Source organism: Sinocyclocheilus rhinocerous, unplaced genomic scaffold, assembly GCF_001515625.1.
Source record: "Sinocyclocheilus rhinocerous isolate Xijiao unplaced genomic scaffold, SAMN03320098_v1.1 scaffold504, whole genome shotgun sequence".
NCBI lineage: Eukaryota > Metazoa > Chordata > Actinopteri > Cypriniformes > Cyprinidae > Sinocyclocheilus > Sinocyclocheilus rhinocerous.
In genome coordinates this window covers 1,784,823-1,804,326 of record NW_015645076.1, presented here as the reverse complement: position 1 = coordinate 1,804,326, position 19,504 = coordinate 1,784,823, and the positions used below count along the sequence as shown (strand labels likewise).

General features: G+C 36.1%; 1 protein-coding gene across 1 annotated transcript in view; it reads left to right on the top strand.

Annotated features, from left to right (window-relative positions):
• Positions 1–19,504, top strand: part of LOC107705586 (plakophilin-4-like) — a 48,511-nt gene that overhangs the window by 9,754 nt on the left and 19,253 nt on the right. Inside the window, exons 3-7 of the mRNA XM_016508931.1 lie at positions 1,113–1,225; positions 7,271–7,305; positions 8,149–8,271; positions 11,750–11,946; positions 13,119–13,551. Of these exons, the coding sequence (XP_016364417.1) occupies positions 1,113–1,225; positions 7,271–7,305; positions 8,149–8,271; positions 11,750–11,946; positions 13,119–13,551 (901 nt within the window). The remainder of the gene's footprint in view (positions 1–1,112; positions 1,226–7,270; positions 7,306–8,148; positions 8,272–11,749; positions 11,947–13,118; positions 13,552–19,504) is intronic.

Here is a 19,504-nt window from a genome sequence, read left to right as displayed (position 1 = left end):
AATTTCTTTTTTTTTTTTTACCGGGCAAATTTTTTAGGAACTGAATTCTTAATTACATGTTTTCTCACATTTCTCACATAAGGTCTGATGCTCCGGCCTCTAATCTGTTTCACAGTTCAGTGTCATGAAAATTACTAATTAAACTGTTAGCTTAATCATTACAAATCTTGTTAATGCTGATAGCGTTCATTAACGCTGTGAGTCTCTGTTAAAATCTAACTGATCGTCCCATTACCAGGCTTAACATGTTTCACTAGCACACCAGAAACTGCAGCATGGATTTCATTGCATTGTGTGTGTGTGTGTGTGTGTGATTTGTGTGGTCAAGTCTTGTCGTTTCTTTGTGCTCCTCTTGGACAGTATCAGGACATAGGCAAGTATTGTCACTCTGAACAATAGGTTGAATAGAAGAGGCCTGGTACAGCTGGTAGCTCTCAGCATGGCACAAGGCAGATAGCCATTGCCTGACTTATCTCGCCTGGAGAACAACACTCAATAATCTCTCCTTTTCATTGGCTACATTAATTGCAACCTCTTATAGTGCTTGCCGGCTTGAAACCTGCAATACTTTCAGAATATAATATCTATTTCAGAGCATATACAATGCTCCAGAATCGTTTCGTTGCAGTCTAACAATGGCAAGCAATCATGAAAATATGAAGTGACACAATAGTGATATTTTTTCTCCTCAGAACACTATAGTCAATACAACAGCAATGTGGGCTGTTTATATGTGTGTGAGAGAGTGTGTCCCCTTTAAGGGCAGCTGCATCAACGAGTCTGTCTCTATCACAGAGAGGCAGGCCAACAGTGCAGCCTTCTCGCCTTCCGCACACACACACGCACACACACATAAGCAAACAAACATGCATTGCACACACACAGAGACTGAGTCAAGAAGGGGGGAAGAGGCCACAAATTCAGAAGCAAAAAGCAGCGAGACAGGATGGGAACTGAGAAGAGACAGGATTTAAAGACAATGGATTTTGAAGCTAAATTAATGTTGTAACTGGAAACGGGTATGATGTGTGTACTGCCTTCACATTATGGAGATGTTTTTGATGATAGAAGGCAGTGACAGCGACACTTTTGACCCTCCTGTCTTTCTGAAGGAGCTCCAGTTTGAACGGCTTACCAGAGAACTTGAAGAAGAGAGACAGATTGTGGCCAATCAGCTGGAGCGATGCAGGTTGGGGGCGGAGTCTCCAGGTACTGTGAGTGACAGGTAAGAGGCAGTTTTGAAAAACACTATGATAAAAACGTGTGTGTTCCGTGAGTGGAATTTATTTTAGAGGTCTGATTTAAAGAGCTTATTTAAAAATGAACATTCTGAACATTTACCTTTTCTCAGGTTTTGATTTCTTTTGATTTCCAAATTACGTTTTTTATATATATTGAAAGTAAAAATGTCATGAAAGTAGCCTGTATGACATTTTATACACCGTGCAATAGCTTTGTGTGAAGAACAGACTTAAATCCCATCGCTTTTGCTGTTGCTCTTTAATCTCAGTTGTGTTTCTTTACATTTAAATATGGCGCCTTGAGACGCGTAACCAGGTTTAAAATTAGTGACGTCAAACATCATGGGTTTTTGCTTGTTTTGTCATACAAGTTTGGAGTAAATGATGGCAGAATATATTTATGAAAAGAACATCTGTACTGCTTTCTAGTTATTACCTTGAGGCCCGCTCAGCATGTTTTTCCTCTAAAAACATGTGCATGATTGTAAATATTTGATCACTGTTGCCGATGTGGTTTTTAGCGGTTTTATAGTTGGCAGTGGCAGTACTTGAAAAAAATTAAAATTGTTGTCATTTACTCACCTTACATGTAATTTGACTTATCTTCAGTGGAACACAAAAGCAGATGTTTAAATGTTCAGGGTCACTCAACACTACTGAAGGACAAGGAGGAGGATACCATGCAAATGCTTATTTTTATGGTGTTTTTTTGTCCTTTTTGGAGCTTGACAGTCCAGCAGTATTTTGAATATATATATCTTTTCATTTTAATTTTAGTTAAAGTTTTAGTAATTTTGTTGCATTTTTGTCATTTACATATATATGTATTTCAATATGTCTATATAGTTCTTATTAATTTTTATTTCAGTTTTAGTTTTAGTTATTTTAGAACTTCAAGTTAAACTAAAAGAAAATGATAAATTATGCCTTGGCAACTAGCTGATAAAGTATGTTTAATTTTTTATATTTTAGTTAACATTTAGGCCTATTTTATTTTATTTTTAGTTTATGGTTTTAGTTTTAATTTTATTTTTGGTTAACAGTAATAACCCTGCAGTTCAGTTTTGTTGAGCAGCTTGAACATTCTACTAAACATCTCCTTTTGTGTTTTCATATGGGTTTGCAAAGACATGCGATTTTTTATTTTTTGATGAACTTCATTTTAATTTTAGTTAAAGTTTTAGTAATTTTGTTGCATTTTTGTCATTTACATATATATGTATTTCAATATGTCTATATAGTTCTTATTAATTTTTATTTCAGTTTTAGTTTTAGTTATTTTAGAACTTCAAGTTAAACTAAAAGAAAATGATAAATTATGCCTTGGCAACTAGCTGATAAAGTATGTTTAATTTTTTATATTTTAGTTAACATTTAGGCCTATTTTATTTTATTTTTAGTTTATGGTTTTAGTTTTAATTTTATTTTTGGTTAACAGTAATAACCCTGCAGTTCAGTTTTGTTGTGTGGAACTGAGCAGCTTGAACATTCTACTAAACATCTCCTTTTGTGTTTTCATATGGGTTTGCAAAGACATGCGATTTTTAATTTTTTGATGAACTATTCCATTAATACAATAACAAAATAAAATGAAAAACAAAAATATACATTGTTACATGATTTTCACAATGAGGAGGCTTAATTATTGCACTTTTGTATTATTTTAAGCCTTCAAACGAATCTCATATGAGTGTATCCGTGGCAACTACGCATTTAAACCCTTCTCCCTCCACACATAAATGGATCATTCTCACGCCCCTGCCTACACGTGAAACACATTTAACTGTACAATATATGTCGTCTGTGTACATACTGTACAGAAACACAGCACTCGCTGTTCTGTGTTTCTCATGGTGTGTGTCAGTATGAAGGACAAGTGTGCAGTGAAGCGCAAACTGTTGTCTCTCTTTCCTCACTGAATAATTACTTTTATGGAAAGTGGGTGTTTGTCAATTTACAATAAACACATTCAAGCTTTAGGGTATTGTGAAAGTTTCTCGTTTAATGAATGTCATGGAAAGAGTGCTCTTGATAAATCAGAGATGTTTGCTACAGCCATCACTTCAAAAAGATTTATTTTCAATCTGGTTAAACTGAAGTATAGTTTTTCGCCATCTCTTGCTTTGCCACATTGAACTCTTTGTGTCTGTATGTGTGTATGCACATGTCAGCTGCCCTGTTTGTTCTCCTCATCTGTGAAGGAGTGTCTGTTCTGTTTTTTTCCGATGGCTTGTGCTGTTTTGCCGCAGTATACAGGACATTTTTTCCTTTCGTTTGAAGAAGGTCCATGTGTGCATTCTTGCTACCATGCGCCCTGCAACCCATTACCTTTAACCTTTCTCTATGTGGCATTCCTGCTGTCCCCACTGTGCCCCCTTTCAGCTGTCTCTGTACACTGATGACCGGTGTCCTTTGACCCCTCCTTTGCAGACACAGGGTGGCCGCGGGTCCTTAAAAAGTCTTAAAATGTCTTAAATTCAGATTCAGTAGGTCTTAAATATTTTTGGTCACATTACCACAAAAACTTATCCAGTCTAACGGACCCGGTGAGTGTCCATCAAGAGTACTTTTCCCCCCCGCTGTAGTTACCGCATCATCAGAGAGAATTGTGGTTACAGAATACAGTCGAACACCATACAGTCGAACACCAGCTCGCTGTCCAGCCTCCGAACTACTTTAAATGGGTTAATGCAAGTTTACTGAAAAATGGCTTGAGAATTGTACTTGCCCGACAGGACTAATAGCCTGATTAAAACTTAAGTGACAAAATATAATCACGCATCAAAACGCGCAAATGATTCTTCTGATTTTATTACATTCAGCTTAAACAGCGATTGATAATTGATAGTGTATTTCTATTATCAATGTCGCGCTGTTGAGGCTCATGCTGCCTGACTTTCATGGAGAAATCAAATCAAATGAGCATAATGACACACATAAAGAAACTCACAGAACAAACATACTGAGGTAAAAATTCAAAATGTTTAGTTTATTTATAGCATGATATAGTCAAGTAACATACCATGACAAGGGATCTATTTTGCTGAATATTTTCACGATTGCAAATGTTACATTGATTTTAGTTCAACAAACAAGTAGTAAAGTATATGAAGTTACTTACATTTTTAGACACAATTGACTGTTTTGTTCTATTTCACCAACGAAAATAGTTCCAAACAAAGATCAGAACAGAATTATTGCGCACATTCTCCAAGCCACACCCGGCGTTTTTGTTACTGAATGATTCAGAGGTTTGAAGGAATCTGTTTAATGAATAAGTGACTTACCACCACCTACTGACGGTTTAGTCTCATGTTTAAAAGTTTGCATTTTTCCCCAACGTTTCTCATTTGTATGTTCAAAATTTTATTTACAACATTAATCCCATAACATTATTTATTGCTGTTGTAATTTTGTAATTATTTAATTTGATTGGTAACAGCCCTGTAGTGTATTAAATTTCTTGATCAATTGTAATAATTTGACTTGAAAGATGACGCATACATTTAATAAGGTTAAAAAAAAAATATTGGCCTTTATAAAGGTAAATGACATCCTGTGGTAAATATTAAAAACATGCAGATTTAAGTATGTAAAAGCTGACAGAAAACTGATGAAAATATTGCTTCAGAATAAATTGTTTACACCACCAAAAATCTCGGTGATGCGACCGAGGGAATATTTTTGTGGGAGTATTTTGTATGGGATATTGTCTGCTGATATGAAAAGTTCACTGTATATCGTAATAACAAATAGAATTTTTGACAGCGATGATATTTTGTTTTCTTTTTACATTTAAACGCGTTAAATATTACATATACGTATGTAATATAATGTGTATTTCCATCACAGGCTTGGTCTTAAATTTCACATAAGGTGGTATTAAAAAGGTCTTAAAAAGTCTTAAATTTAAATTGTTCATATCTGTAGACACCCTGAGACAGTGTTGCTTTTTGGCAGGCATTAGTAGACACTCGTCTGCTGTTTTAAGACAGTGGTGTCTACATTCTGTCGTTTATTCAACCTGAACAAATAAAATACAAATGCATAAGCATTTTAATTTCTTGTCATTAACCGAACAGGATTTTTAAAATTTGTGTCAGTAGACTGTAACAATGTGATTGATGTTCACTGGTAATGGTTTCATAATGCTGGGCAAATGGAACGGATCTTTTTGCTTTTCATTGACTTGTTGGAAGATGAGATAGGTCATTCTACAAAACGGATGCCATTTGTGCTTCTCATAAATGTGTGAAAAATAGCTCGAAATAGAAATAGCTAATGCCAACTTTTAGACATGCACAGTACACAGTGATTCACAGACTTAACACATCAACAAAACAACAGTAAATTTATTTTAATTCGCTATTTATTTATTGTCTTTTGTTATCAGGATGCCTTTTTGGCCAAATGTTGTATGCAGGAAAATAAAAGTTAGTTTATTGTCTTTACTTTTTCTATATACTGTACATATGTAGTGTTAAGTTAAAGAACTAATTGAAAATTTGCTGAAAATGTATTCACTCTCATGCCATCCAAGATGTACTATAGATGAGTTCTTCATCTTTTCAAATCTTGTTAATACTGATAGTGTTCATTAACGCTGTGAATCTGTTAAAATCCAACTGATCGTCCCACGTTTTTTCATCGGAACAGATTTGGAGAAATTTAGCATTACATCACTTGATCACCAAAGGATCCTCTGCAGTGAATGGGTGCCGTCAGAATGAGAGTTCTGAAACAGCTGAAAAAAGTAATCCACATGACTCTAGTCCATCATTAAAATCTTGTGAAGCGAAAAGCTGACTGTTTGTAATAAATTTATCATTCAGACGTTTTTAACTTCAAACGGTTGCTTCTGGTAAAAATATGAGTCCTCTATCCATAATGTTGCTTCCTCCAGTGAAAAAGTCGTCTCGTCTGAAACAGGAGAAAAATATGCCCAGATCAAGCACTTTTTACAAGTGAAAAGAGTCCAAAACAGTTCTAAAGAAATCTGTGGTGGATTTTGATGTGAGAGGACAACAGGGTATGGATTTTTGTCACTGGGGGAAGAGTTATTGTGGATTATGGACTCATGTCACTGTGACATTCACATTGTGAGGTTTTTATTAGCTGTTTGAGGATCCATTTCTCCAAATCTGTTGTGATGAAGAAACAAACTCATCTACATCTTGGATGGCCTAAGGGTGAGTTCAGTAATTGGTGCCAATTTAAAAAGTCTTACAGATTAAGAAATAAATTGTGATTTGTCAATAGTCATCTGAGTCATGGTGTAGATTCACAAGAGATGAAGACTGTACTCATAATAGTTTTCTATTCAAAGTGTTTTAACTATACATGGCATGGGTCACCCACCTCACTATATTTTGCCATGTTGAAATGATGTGATCCGTGGTGTTTAAGCAAACATCGAAAAGAATCCTCACACTCATTGGCTTTGCTTCTGTAGCTACACTAGTAGTGTAGTGTTGTTTAGTGATGCGAAGACTGAAAATTAGACAATGAACCACACTTATTATAGTGCTTTTCCAACATGGGAACAGGGGAATCACTAGCTAAAGAATTACCGAATACACCTTTAAAGTTTGTATAGTGTTGTATAAATTTATCTTACGTTTCGTTGTGGGGATAGTGAGGGTGATCGTTAAAATGTCCACCTAGTTACCATGATTTTTATAGTAAGCAAGTGATAATTGAAAAGTGTATATTTAATATCAGTATAAAATTGTCTCTTTAATAAACATTTTCTAGATTCATAACCTTGGGCTCAAGTTAATAGTCTAATTAAAGCACAATATGTCAAATTAAATTGTAAAACTGTCAACCGTGTTACTTTTCTGAAGGCATAATTATACATATATTAAAATTAATTAATGGCATAATATATTACCACTTAAACATTATTAGTATGTTTTAAAAAGTTACTTTAAAATCAACTTAAACTGAAAAAGGCACTAGTTTCATATAATGCCTCTGACATTGACATTGTTCTCCTCTCATTTAATCTTTTCTCATGTCTTTTCCAGCTCTTCTGAGAAGTCCCTTCTGTGGAGATCTGCAGGTATTTTTGTCTAGTTCTCTTCCTGCTTGTTATTTTTTCTTGTCACCTGTTGTAAATAAGAACAAGCAGAGCTATGACATTTTAGACAGCCCTGCAGTCACATACATACAGCACAGATCACATAGTCTAGCTTTGATTGTTGAGCTGGCTGATTTTTGTACTCAAGGCTCTCTGAAGCATTTAGAGGACATTTGTGCGTAATTGTGTGTAAATGTTTTGCCTGACCTATCTTTTCTCAGTGTATTATGGTTTAGTTACAGTACCCCAAAGATGCACTATGTTGGTTGTCATTGTACGGTATTATATTGTAATATTTGGTATTTTTAATGTGACATTGATATCACAAGAACTGTGCCAAGAGCTCTTTTACTCTTAACAAACACTGTGTTGTGGGTTCTGGGCTTTTTCTTTTTTATTCTGCTCTAAAAAAAGACACCAGACACTGTGGTCTTGTGATCTGGTCACCCAACTTAATGAACAATATCCCATGAATTATTCCACTGAACTACAATTGGAATCTCTTTTTCTCCCTCCAAATCCTCACAGAGTGGCTAGAACTGTTTTCTACCCTTTTCTTCAGTTCTAATTCCTATTGTCATCTCTTACTGTGAGAATGTCTTTAAAGTATGGAAACACAATAGACCAGATACCTTATTTTTATCTGTTGAAATGACGGAAAGCATTTTACATTATCTGTCAAGGACTTTTATTTTGGGTAAATGGTGGCATATTTTAGGTTAATGCTCCCTCTAGGTATGTCAAGGGGATGAAGGTAACTGTATCTTGATCATTTTCTTAAATACTTAAACCCTGCTCACAGTATGTTAACCCTTTGGTCATCAGAATCCTCAGGTGCAGGTGTGTCTAAGCCGTCGGATGGTTGCTCCTCGCCCACATTTGGGGTCAGAGGTCAGGGGTTACTTTACTCTCCTGAATTGGAACAGATCTCCCTGCGTGAAAGTGAGGGTCTGTTCATTCACACTCCATATTGCCTTCTGTCACTTCTATGTGAACAATTAATACTCACACTGATGCTTTTATGCAATATTCCCAGTTGAATACAACTAAAGATCTATGGGCAGCATCTGTGGCCTGCTGTTGATTACCACAGAAAATAGTGTGTCTTTCAGTTTATACAGTATCGTTAAGAAGATTTCTGTTGTTGTTTCTGAAAGATGTCTCTTATTGTCACCAAGGCTGCATTTATTGGATGAAAAATATACAGTAAAAACAGTAATATTGTGAAATTGCAATTAAAAAAAAACTATGTTTTGAGATATTTTAACATGTTTTACAATTTTGTTTATTCCTGTGATGACAAAGCAAAGCTGAATTATCAGCAGCCATTACTCATCTTTAGTGTCACATGATCCATCATAAATCTTTCTAATAGGCTGATTTGTTATTAGAAGAACATTTCTTTCAAAAGAACATTTATTTGAAATACAAATCTTTTGAAACATTATAAATGTCTTAACTATAATTTTTAGACAAATTTAATGCTTCCTTATAACAGTAAACAGTCTTTATACACCTACATTGGAAACCTAGATGGGATGCACTTGCATTTCATAAGCTAATTACATTTTGCAATCCTTTTGAAGCAGACTGCTTTTATAGGTGGATGAAAGTCTGGTTATGTTTTTCTGGTGTAATAATTGTTAATGAAGTTTGCTCCATGCAAACAGTACATGTACAGTAGTTATGTCTTTTTATTACTTTGCATTCAGTATAGCAAGCAAATACCAGGTTAATTTTTTGTGATCTACAGGTAGGCTTCGACTTTAAGAGAATTACTGTACACATTAGGTCTTTTACAGTACCAAGATGTAAGTAGATGATACCAGTACCAGTGAAAATGAACAAATCTCATTGAGCATACTCCGTTATTTAAATAATTAAATATTAATATCATCATAAACCAATCAAAATAAAACAATAGCATGTAGCCTTCAGTTAATTTTCAATTAGGTAGACATTACTTTTCAAGAGTTTCAAATAATTATTCAACTAAACAGTCAGTATCAAAGTACAAATAAATACATTAAAAGCAGTGAATGTTGTCTTCTTTTTCTTGCAAATATTAAAGTTGGATTAAATTTTAAAGGAGCATTAAGTAGCTTGGTGCTCATTTTCAAATGTTAACATATTAAGAAATAAATATTGTTTTTGTGACGCTTCATTTGAGTGGTGTACACTCACTGTACTCATAATAACTTTCTATAAAAAGTGTTGTAATTATACATGGTGCGGGTCATCCCCTCAGTGTATTTCGCCACGTTGAAATGACGTAACCCGAAAATCTTCACGCTCATTGGCTGCCGGCTCTGTAGATACTCTGATAGCGTAGTGTTGTTTGGTGACGCAAAAGCGAAAGTTAGACAATGGAACACAGTAGAATCGGTACCTGTACGACCGAAGAAGCAGAAAAGGTCTGAAGCCAGGAGACAGAAAGACCAGCAAAGACAAAAACGAGCGTTAACATCAGTATAGCGTACACAGGGTGGATAGATTTGATGACGGATGTGATGTTTTTGGACAGGTAAGGGAATTAATTATTGTGTAGACCACTTTTTAATTAATTTACAGACAACTCTGAGATGATCGTACTGAACAACGTCGATAGATGGCAGTGCAGTTTGTAAAAACATTGCACTATCTACTTAAAATACGCAAACATCAGCGATGTTAAAGGGGTCATATGATGTTGCTAAAAAGAACATTATTTTGTGTATTTGGTGTAATGAAATGTGTTTATGCGCTTTAAGGTTCAAAAAACACATTATTTTCCACATACTGTACATTATGGCGATCCACAGCGTGAAGTTGATGTATTTCCTCAGCGACCAGCACGGATCAGGAAGCGGATATCATCCTCTTTTGGAAGGCCAAACAAAGTATTTTCGCTTTCACAACGACACACAGCATCTTCACAACATGGCGGTGGCGGTGGCAGCAACAATAAAGTTACGCCTTCTTTCTTTGCGTGAACATTTGGGCGGCGTTATGCAAATCTTCCCACATCGTGACGTAGACATGTGGGGGCGTGTTTAAACGAGGTGTTTTAGGAGGGCGTGGATGAGTCTTAACTTTTATAAAGAATATCTCTTTGGGTTTGAGACTTTGCAACTTTAGGGATCTTATCTATTCACGAACAGCTTGTAGCACTCCAAAGAGAAAGGAAAACTTGAAATTGCATCATATGACCTCTTTAAAGGAGTAATGTTAGTTTACTTCCAGAACAAAAATTTACAGATAATGTACTCACCCCCTTGTCATCCAAGATGTTCATGTCTTTCTTCAGTCGTAAAGAAATTATGTTTTTGAGCAAAACATTGCAGGATTTCTCTCCATATAATGGACTTCTATGGTGCCCGTGAGTTTGAACTTCCAAAATGCAGTTTTGATGCAGCTTCAAAGGGCTCTAAACGATCCCAGCCGAGGAAGAAGGGTCTTATCTGTCATGATTCACAGGGAGCGGACTCTCTGGAAGTTCCTCAGGACAGACATGCCCAACTCCCATCTCATTTTCTCCTCCAACTTCTAAATCTTCCTACATCGCCGTTTTTTTTTTTTTTTTTTTTGTAAAGTGCATTTGATCTTCTTTGCATGTTCACTTTGTAAACACTGGGTCGGTACTTCTGCAGCAATGTAGGACGATTTTGAAGTTGGAAGAGAAAATGAGATGGAGTTTTTAGACCTACCCTAACTGTCTTGGACCGGAAAAAACAGAGTTCACACAGAGCTAGACAAGACGAGCGTTTGAGGTTAAAAAGTATTTCAATTGTAATTTTTTTTTAGAAAATAACCGATCGTTTTGCTAGATAAGACCCTTCTTCCTCGGCTGGGATCTTATAACCCTTTGAAGCTGCATTTAAACTGCATTCTGGAAGTTCAAACTCGCGGGCACCATAGAAGTCAATTATATGGAGAGAAATCCTGAAATGCTTTCCTCAAAAAACAATTTCTTTTCGACTGAAGAAAGAAAGACATGAACATCTTGGATGACAAGGGGATGAGTACATTATCTGTACATTTTTGTTCTGGAAGTGAACTACTCCTTTAACGCTAACTAAAGAACATCTCCTTTTGTCCTCTGTTTACATTAACATGAGACATTAAATTACTTTTTACATAATGCAGCTGCACATGAACGATCAATTGCACCATTACCGATATTGCAGTAAAACTGGTATCAAAACCAGTTTTTGTTAATTGTCGACTTAGTACGAAAGTATATGTTTCTCATTCATTTTTACAAAGTGAAAGACGGGTCATCATTAATCAACAACAGGCCACAGTTTCTATTGATAGAGCTTAGGTTGTATTTAACCTAGCAATCCATAGTTCAAATAGAATTATTTTACCATTTCTGAACAGAAAATATGTTGTCTATCTCAGTATTTTTCTGGTGTGCCTGTTTCTTGCTGTTTCCTTTGCTCAGGGTCTGCGCCAAACTCACGCAGCTCTACTCAAATTAATTCGTATTCAGATAGTGGCTATCAGGAGGTGAGTGGTTACTATAGTAACACAGTGACACCCAGACGATCGGAAGGGAGGTCCCAGTCGACAAGCTCCGCCCCCAGCGGAAGCCCCACCCTCGTCATGAGTTCTAGGGCTGAAGGACAGGCCTCAGCACAGGTATAAACACACAAATACACACAGAGACAAATTGATTAATTTAATTTTCCATAGGTTATTTAGCTTTTCTGAATATCATTAGATGTAAATTATAAATATGCAGTTTTGTCAGCGATGTATTTTTACCTTTTCTGACCTGAGAAGTCGAGATGGACTTAAAAAAAAATCACTAAACAAACTGTAAAACGTTGCGTTTTCAAATACATTGCATGCATGGATTGCTTCCGGCAGCACTGCAAGAGCTAGCGGCGCCATCTATCAGCTGTGTGCTGGAAACCATTTGCATCTCAGACTATGCTAGTAAATGAGAGTTTGCTAGAATATGAAACGGTGTTCCTCTCCATCTAGTGCAATTAATAAATTGCAAAGGCTGTGATTTAATTATAGAAATATGTAGTCTGACGCGCTGCATATTTCAGAGTAAAGCACGGTGCTGTGTTTGTTTATACGGGAGTATCCGGTGTTTTTTTTTTTTCCGCAGTAAATGCTGCTCCAAACGAACTCCATCTCTGCAAGAGCTGTGAGTTTGGGTCGCTTATAACATGCATTTGAAAACCCAGCATGTGCCCAAATTAGTCATGAGAATCGTTTTTTTAGAAGCTATAAGGACATCCTGTTTTCCGCCAAAAATTAAAGCTCTGTTGGTTTCACGTTTGAAAGCAAAAATCGAGACGCATAAATATTTGTATTTTAATTTTAGTGTGGTTTTCTGAAATATATTATTGGTAACTAATTTATTATTGTTATTTCTAAATATTCAATTTATTTAGTGTATTATAGTACGTGTTTTATAGTGAATAAGCATATTGTTAATTATAGTAAACCTATCTTTTTATTAAAAACTTCTTACTAATGAGTTCCTGAAGGTTTAAATACCTGCTCCATAAAGGTGGATAATATCATAATTGCTTTTTCCCCCCTGTGTGAACCTTCCTCAAGATTTAATTTTGTGCTTAATTTTGAGGCTAAATGTGGAAGTGTTCGTGCATAGAGCCCATAGAAGGGTGGTTTAGGTTTTCCTTCTTTTTTGTCCTTAGCTGATCTCAATCCTGATTTATCATTCATCTTACAGTATTTTTAAAAGTAAAGTTTGAAGTTATAACTGTATTATCACAGTGTAGTTTGCATGTATGATGGCTAAAGTGTTTGTTTGTATATAATCTGTTTCTCAGGTGGGCAGCAGTGGCCGAGTCATGAGGCGTGTCAGTTCTGTTCCCTCTCGTGCCCCATCCCCACTCTACACCCCGTCCCCACCTGCGTCTCGCCAGCCTCTGCGTACTTCTCTCGGAAGCCCCTATGGCTCACCTATAGTTTCAGAGCCCCGTCCTCTACCTAGTATATTTCCTGGCACCAGCTTGCCTCCTGCCTCTAGCCACGCCCTCGACCCACTACACTCCAGCTACTTGGGACGGCATGGAAATGGGACGGGGTCAGAGTCTGAGTCACCAACACTCCTGCGGGCCGGTATGACCGCTCAGCCTCAGCAGTACGGGACCCTGGGGAAGCACGATTCACGCGCATATGACAGCACTCACTCTTCTTTTGGGTCACGGGCCTATGACATCTTTGAGAGGATGGTACTTTCAAGACCGGATAGCCTTACAGGTGGGTTACACAATACACACACAAACTGTCCTGTTTTACAGGTGTTATTGTTAAGGATAGGAGTATTTCCAAATTACACTATTTTTGAAAGGTTTGGGGTCAGTAAGATTTCATTTTTTGTTAAAATTAATATCTTTATTCAGCAAAGATGCATTTAATTCATAAGAAGTGACCGTAAAGACATTTATAATGTTACAATAGATTTTGAAAATTCTTTTCAACTTTCTGTTCATCAAACTTTGTGGTTTCCACTAAAATGTTAAGCAGCACAATCTTTTTCAACTGTGATAATAATAAAAAAAAGTTTCTTGAGTACCAAATCAGCATGTTAGAATGATTTCTTAAGGATCATGTGATACTGAAGACTGGAGTAATGGCTGATGATAATTCAGTTTTGCCATCACAGGCATGAATTACATTTCACACTACTGCTGTTCATACTGTATTTTTAGTTAAATAAATGCATAAGATGTCACAATAAGATATTTCTTCCGAAAACATAAAAAAACGTACTAATCCCAAACTTGACTTGAAGCAATCAACCATTTTCGGATTCATAAAACTTTATTCCATGAAGTTTAAATCCATAAAACGATTTTCTCTTTTATCCTGACCAAGTCAGAACTTTATCAAACACAATTCCTGCACCACACTTGAAAAGTTACAGATTTAAGGACACAGATTTGAATATGTGTGAAAATTTGTTAGCGTTGTATATGCACTATATTATACAAGGATTAGTAATGCTGTCACTTATCAGTGTGTTTGGTTCGGATTATAAAATCTTCTCTGGTTTAAGAAGGTATTTCTTTCCTGAAAATCCTCTCGTGAGGTGAATTTTCTAAACTTGGAAAAAAATGAATAAAGAATTCATTAAGCATTTCACAGTTTAGTCTCTGACATAGTGTAAAATCTCAATTACAAGAGCCACAGGAAGAAAACTTCACATATCTCTGGACGTAAACGCAGGGAGACTTACACAAATTGGTTCTCATAAAAGTGCAAAAAGGATCCTAGTAATTGCTTCTACACGAATGATCATAACCCTCTGATTACGAGATGCCGTGTGCGCATATGAGTTTGTGAATTGAAAGTGCTAAGGTACATTAATATAGGGCTTGTATAGTACATTGTTTCAAAATCATATTACAGTCTCAATTCCATCTGCAATAAACATCCAGATGAAACCGGAGCTGCATGGATATTGACTGTGTAAATGTGTGTGTGTGTGTGCTCACATATCTTTATGCTTGTGTGCTCTAGTGTTTTGTAGGATTACTCCTATGATAATCTCACATTCTGGCTCTGTGGGAGACTTTCTCAGATGTGCCCCACTGCCCCATTTATGCCGTATTTCTCTGTAGATCATGCATGATGTAAAACCTTTAAAACTACGCTTTTAACTCCAGGCCCTTCAGAAAGAACTATTGCTGAATTTAGAGATGTATGAAGTGATTAGAAATTTATGAAAGACAAACTTACTGAATTCTGCATGGCTGTTCCAAACCAGCGAGCTGTGCAGCTTTGTTCGGTTCACAGTTTGCTTTATTATATTGCCAGTGTCTGATTGACACGTGAGAAAAGTTCTTTGAGAACCCAATTGAGGCATTTCTATACTAATGTTACACTGACTCAACATTCAGTCATAGTATAAAGGCAGAGATAAAGGCAAAATATTTGCTTGAACTGAAGTGCAATGGCAATACCATGGTATAACTAAGCACTATAGTATTTGACAATGGTAATCATTCCATACCATATTGTTAACACTGTACCATGGTTTTGAGATTCTGATTCTCAAGCTCTAGATTTTGATTTAATTTGATTCTGGTTCATTTTGGTTCATTGTCTGTGTTACAAATGAAATCCCTCTGCAAGTGCTGTGAATTCTACAGCGTAAAAGTCTTTCAGACTGGTTGATTTTTGAAATTCATGGAAAGAACCGGCTTAAAGGGTTAGTTCACCCAAAAATGAAAATTACCCCATGATTTACTTACCCTCAAGCCATCCTAGATGTATATGACTTTCTTCTTTCAGACGAATACAATCGGAGTTATATTAAAAAACATCCTGGCTCTTCCAAGCTTTATAATGGGAGTGGATGGTAGCCCAAAATTTGAAGTCCAAAAAATTTTACCAATTGATTATAAAAGAAGTCCACACTGCTCCGGGGGATTAATAAAGGCCTCCCGAAGCGAAGCGATTCACCGCGTTTGCCTACGTGCTACGTCATCCGCTGGACGCCACTCTCGTGAATGCGTGTATGACAGTTAACGGAAGCTAGAGATTAAGGTTTATAAAGTTGCAAATATGGATATTTTTCTTACACAAACGCATCGCGTCACTTCAGAAGGCCTTTATTAAACCCCCAGAGCCGTGTGGACTTCTTTTATACTGGATTGGTTCAATTTTTTGGACTTCAAATTTTGGGCTACCATCCACTCCCATTACAAATCTTGGAAGAGCCAGGATGTTTTTTAATATAACTCCGATTGTATTCATCTGAAAGAAGAATGTCATATACACCTAAGATGGCTTGAAGGTGAGTATATTATTGGGGTAGTTTTCATTTTTGGGTGAACTATCCCTTTAATAGAGTCATTCGTCTGAGGAATCAGGCTATACTGAATGTTTTTGATTCACTAAAAAGAATCAGATTTTAAACTGGTTGCATTGTTTTTGCATGCAGCCCTTGAATACCTTTCTAGTCATTATTTCACAATAGAAAATGTCCTTTCCTTGCTTCACATCAGTACAACTGCAAACTCACATTCACACTCGTTTTTTCCCATCGTGCTGAAGAATCAGATTCTGCAGAACAAAAATTGATGTACAAATACATTTTCACGCAGGAAATGAAAAAGGCAGTAAAGGTTTTGGGGATTTTAAGAAGCGCTATCAAGATCATTCAGGATGAGTATCACATTAATCGAAAAAATCTATATTTTTTCCGCTAGCCCTACCGAATTATACATTTTTTGCCAGCAAAGCTAACATTGTAGTATGGTTATCAGCTGATGCAATTATCTCACAATGGCCATATATTGTCTAATTAATCAAACTGGTCAGTATATCTGCCTGTCAATACTTACTGGAATTTCTGATGATAGTCAGATGATAGTTTGAAGGCAGAGATCAAAGTTTGTCTGCTTAGGTTGTGATCCAGGTTTATGATTAGGTTGTGGTCAGATGTGTTCCATTGAAAGTTCTGGTTGTGAATGTCAGTCTCACAAGGTTGCGTGGTTATACATACCCTACAGCTCTTAAAACTATTATACACTAATGAGCATACTGTACAATGTCAGTACAAGCATTCACAGGGTTTGTCAGTAGATTCAGTAATTACGCTCCAAGAGTTGGGAAATTGGGTATGCAATTATGGGTAGGCGTTCATGAGCAAATCTATTGCATCCTGTTTTTGCCATGAAATCATGTGTGGGAGAAAGGCTGAAACCTCTGGCTAATTCATCTAAATCGCACAATCAATTGTATGCGTATCTCTGATTGTGTCAGGCAAAGTGACATTCACGTCACTAACAGCAACACAACGTAGTGCCTTCTTTCAGTATAAAAACTGTTTTTATCTCACGCGCTTTACTGCTGCTGAATACGCCTCGTACTTGTTCAAGGTCATTATCTCTCACAGATACATCTGAAGGTGGGGAAGTCCAGTGGAGTGGTTTTGTACTACTAATTCATGACCGGTGTTTTGTTTTGCTCTCTCCTCTGCGCTTCCACGTTCGTCACTTCCGCCTTCGTCACCGAAGTGCATACTGTACAATGTCAGTACAAGCATTCACAGGGTTTGTCAGTAGATTCAGTAATTACGCTCCAAGAGTTGGGAAATTGGGTATGCAATTATGGGTAGGCGTTCATGAGCAAATCTATTGCATCCTGTTTTTGCCATGAAATCATGTGTGGGAGAAAGGCTGAAACCTCTGGCTAATTCATCTAAATCGCACAATCAATTGTATGCGTATCTCTGATTGTGTCAGGCAAAGTGACATTCACGTCACTAACAGCAACACAACGTAGTGCCTTCTTTCAGTATAAAAACTGTTTTTATCTCACGCGCTTTACTGCTGCTGAATACGCCTCGTACTTGTTCAAGGTCATTATCTCTCACAGATACATCTGAAGGTGGGGAAGTCCAGTGGAGTGGTTAATTACAGCAGATTGTTTTTATAAAATACAATTTACATCTCCACTTGAAGACTCGAGAGCTTTATTTGCCTAGTGAAGCACAACGAAAGTCTTCGTTATGTAGTTGTACAGCTGCTAGACTGGTTTTGCTGATGAACAAAAATTTCACTAGCTAGACCGACACCTAATTAGCACAAATGAGCCTGGATAGAAATTCATGCTGGTCTATGCCGATCCTTTCAGTAGAGTAAACTTGTTTTGAGAAATATTGTATAGATTGGATACACCAATCAAAAAAGATTGGTTAGTGGGTTATTGATGTAGGATACTGGTCAAAAGTTTGGAATAATTAAGATTTTTTTAAATGTTTTTGATAAGTCTCCTATGCTATTGTTTTGTCTATTATTATTAAGTGTTTTAGGGTTAGGTTATGTGTGTTCTCAATACAGCTACATTTATTTGATTCAAAATAGTAAAAACAGTAATATTATGAAATATTTAAAAGAACTGTTTTCTGTTATGTATTTAAAAATGTAACTAATTTCTGTGATGTCAAAGCTGAATTTTCAGCATCATTACTCCAGTCTTCAGTGTCACATGATCCTTCAGAAATCATTCTAATATGCTGATTTGGTGCTCAAGCAACATTTCTTATTATTATCAATGTTGAAACAGTTATGCTGCTTAATATTTTTGTTGAATCTGTGATACACTACCATTCAGAAGTTTGGGTTAAGTAAGATTTAGGTTTATTTGTTTAAAAATAATAATAATAAAATAATACTTTTATCCAGTATAGACGTATTAATTTAACAGTAACAGTAAAGACATATATAATGTTACAAAAGATTTCTATTTCAACTAAATGCTGTCCTTTTGAACTTTCTATTCATCAAAGAATCCTGAAAGAAAATGTATTGCATTTTCCACAAAATTATTAAGCAGCAAAACATTGATAATAATAAGGACAATTAATAAATAATTGAGCCCCAATTATATTAGATGAAGACTGGAGTAATGGCTACTAAAAATTCAGCTTTGCTATCACAGGAATAAATGGCATTTAAAAATATATTAAAATAGAAAACAGTTATTTTAAATTGAAATAATATTTCACAATATTACTGTTTTTATTGTATTTTAATTTTAAAAAAATGCAGCCTTGGTGAGCATAAGAGACTTCTTTCGAGAACATTAAAAATGTTAATAATTCCAAACTTTTGATCACTAGTGAATAAACTCATGAAATTTACTGAATCAGGGATATCATTAAAGGGTTAGTTCACCCAAAAATGAAAATTAGGCTGCGTTTTACTCACCCCCAAGGCTTCCTAGGTGTATATGACTTTCTTCTTTCAGACGAATCCAGTCGGAGTTATATTAAAAATTGTCTTTGATCTTTCAAGCTGTTTAATGCCACTCAGCGGGTGTTGCATTGCTTCAGTCCAAAAGAACTTAAATAAAAATCGCCCATCCATAAAAAAAAGTGTCTCACACGGCTCCGGGGGGTGAACAAAGGCCTCCTGTAGCAAATCGATGCGTTTTTGTAAGAAAAATATCCATATTCAAAACGTAATAATCACTTTAATGTAGCTTGCGCCAACAGTTGTACACAGAAGCAGTTCCGGGAGCATGACGTATGAGGTCAGCGTTGCGCATGCGCCGGTGAGTCTCGTGAAAACCAACGTTTGTTAACAGGAGCAAAGGAAGCAAAGTTTCCGTACTTTAGCAAAGGAAAACCAGTCTCCTCTTGGCTTATATCGAAATCCTCCGACATTCTTCTTTACAAATCCTCGATTTGTACTTCTAA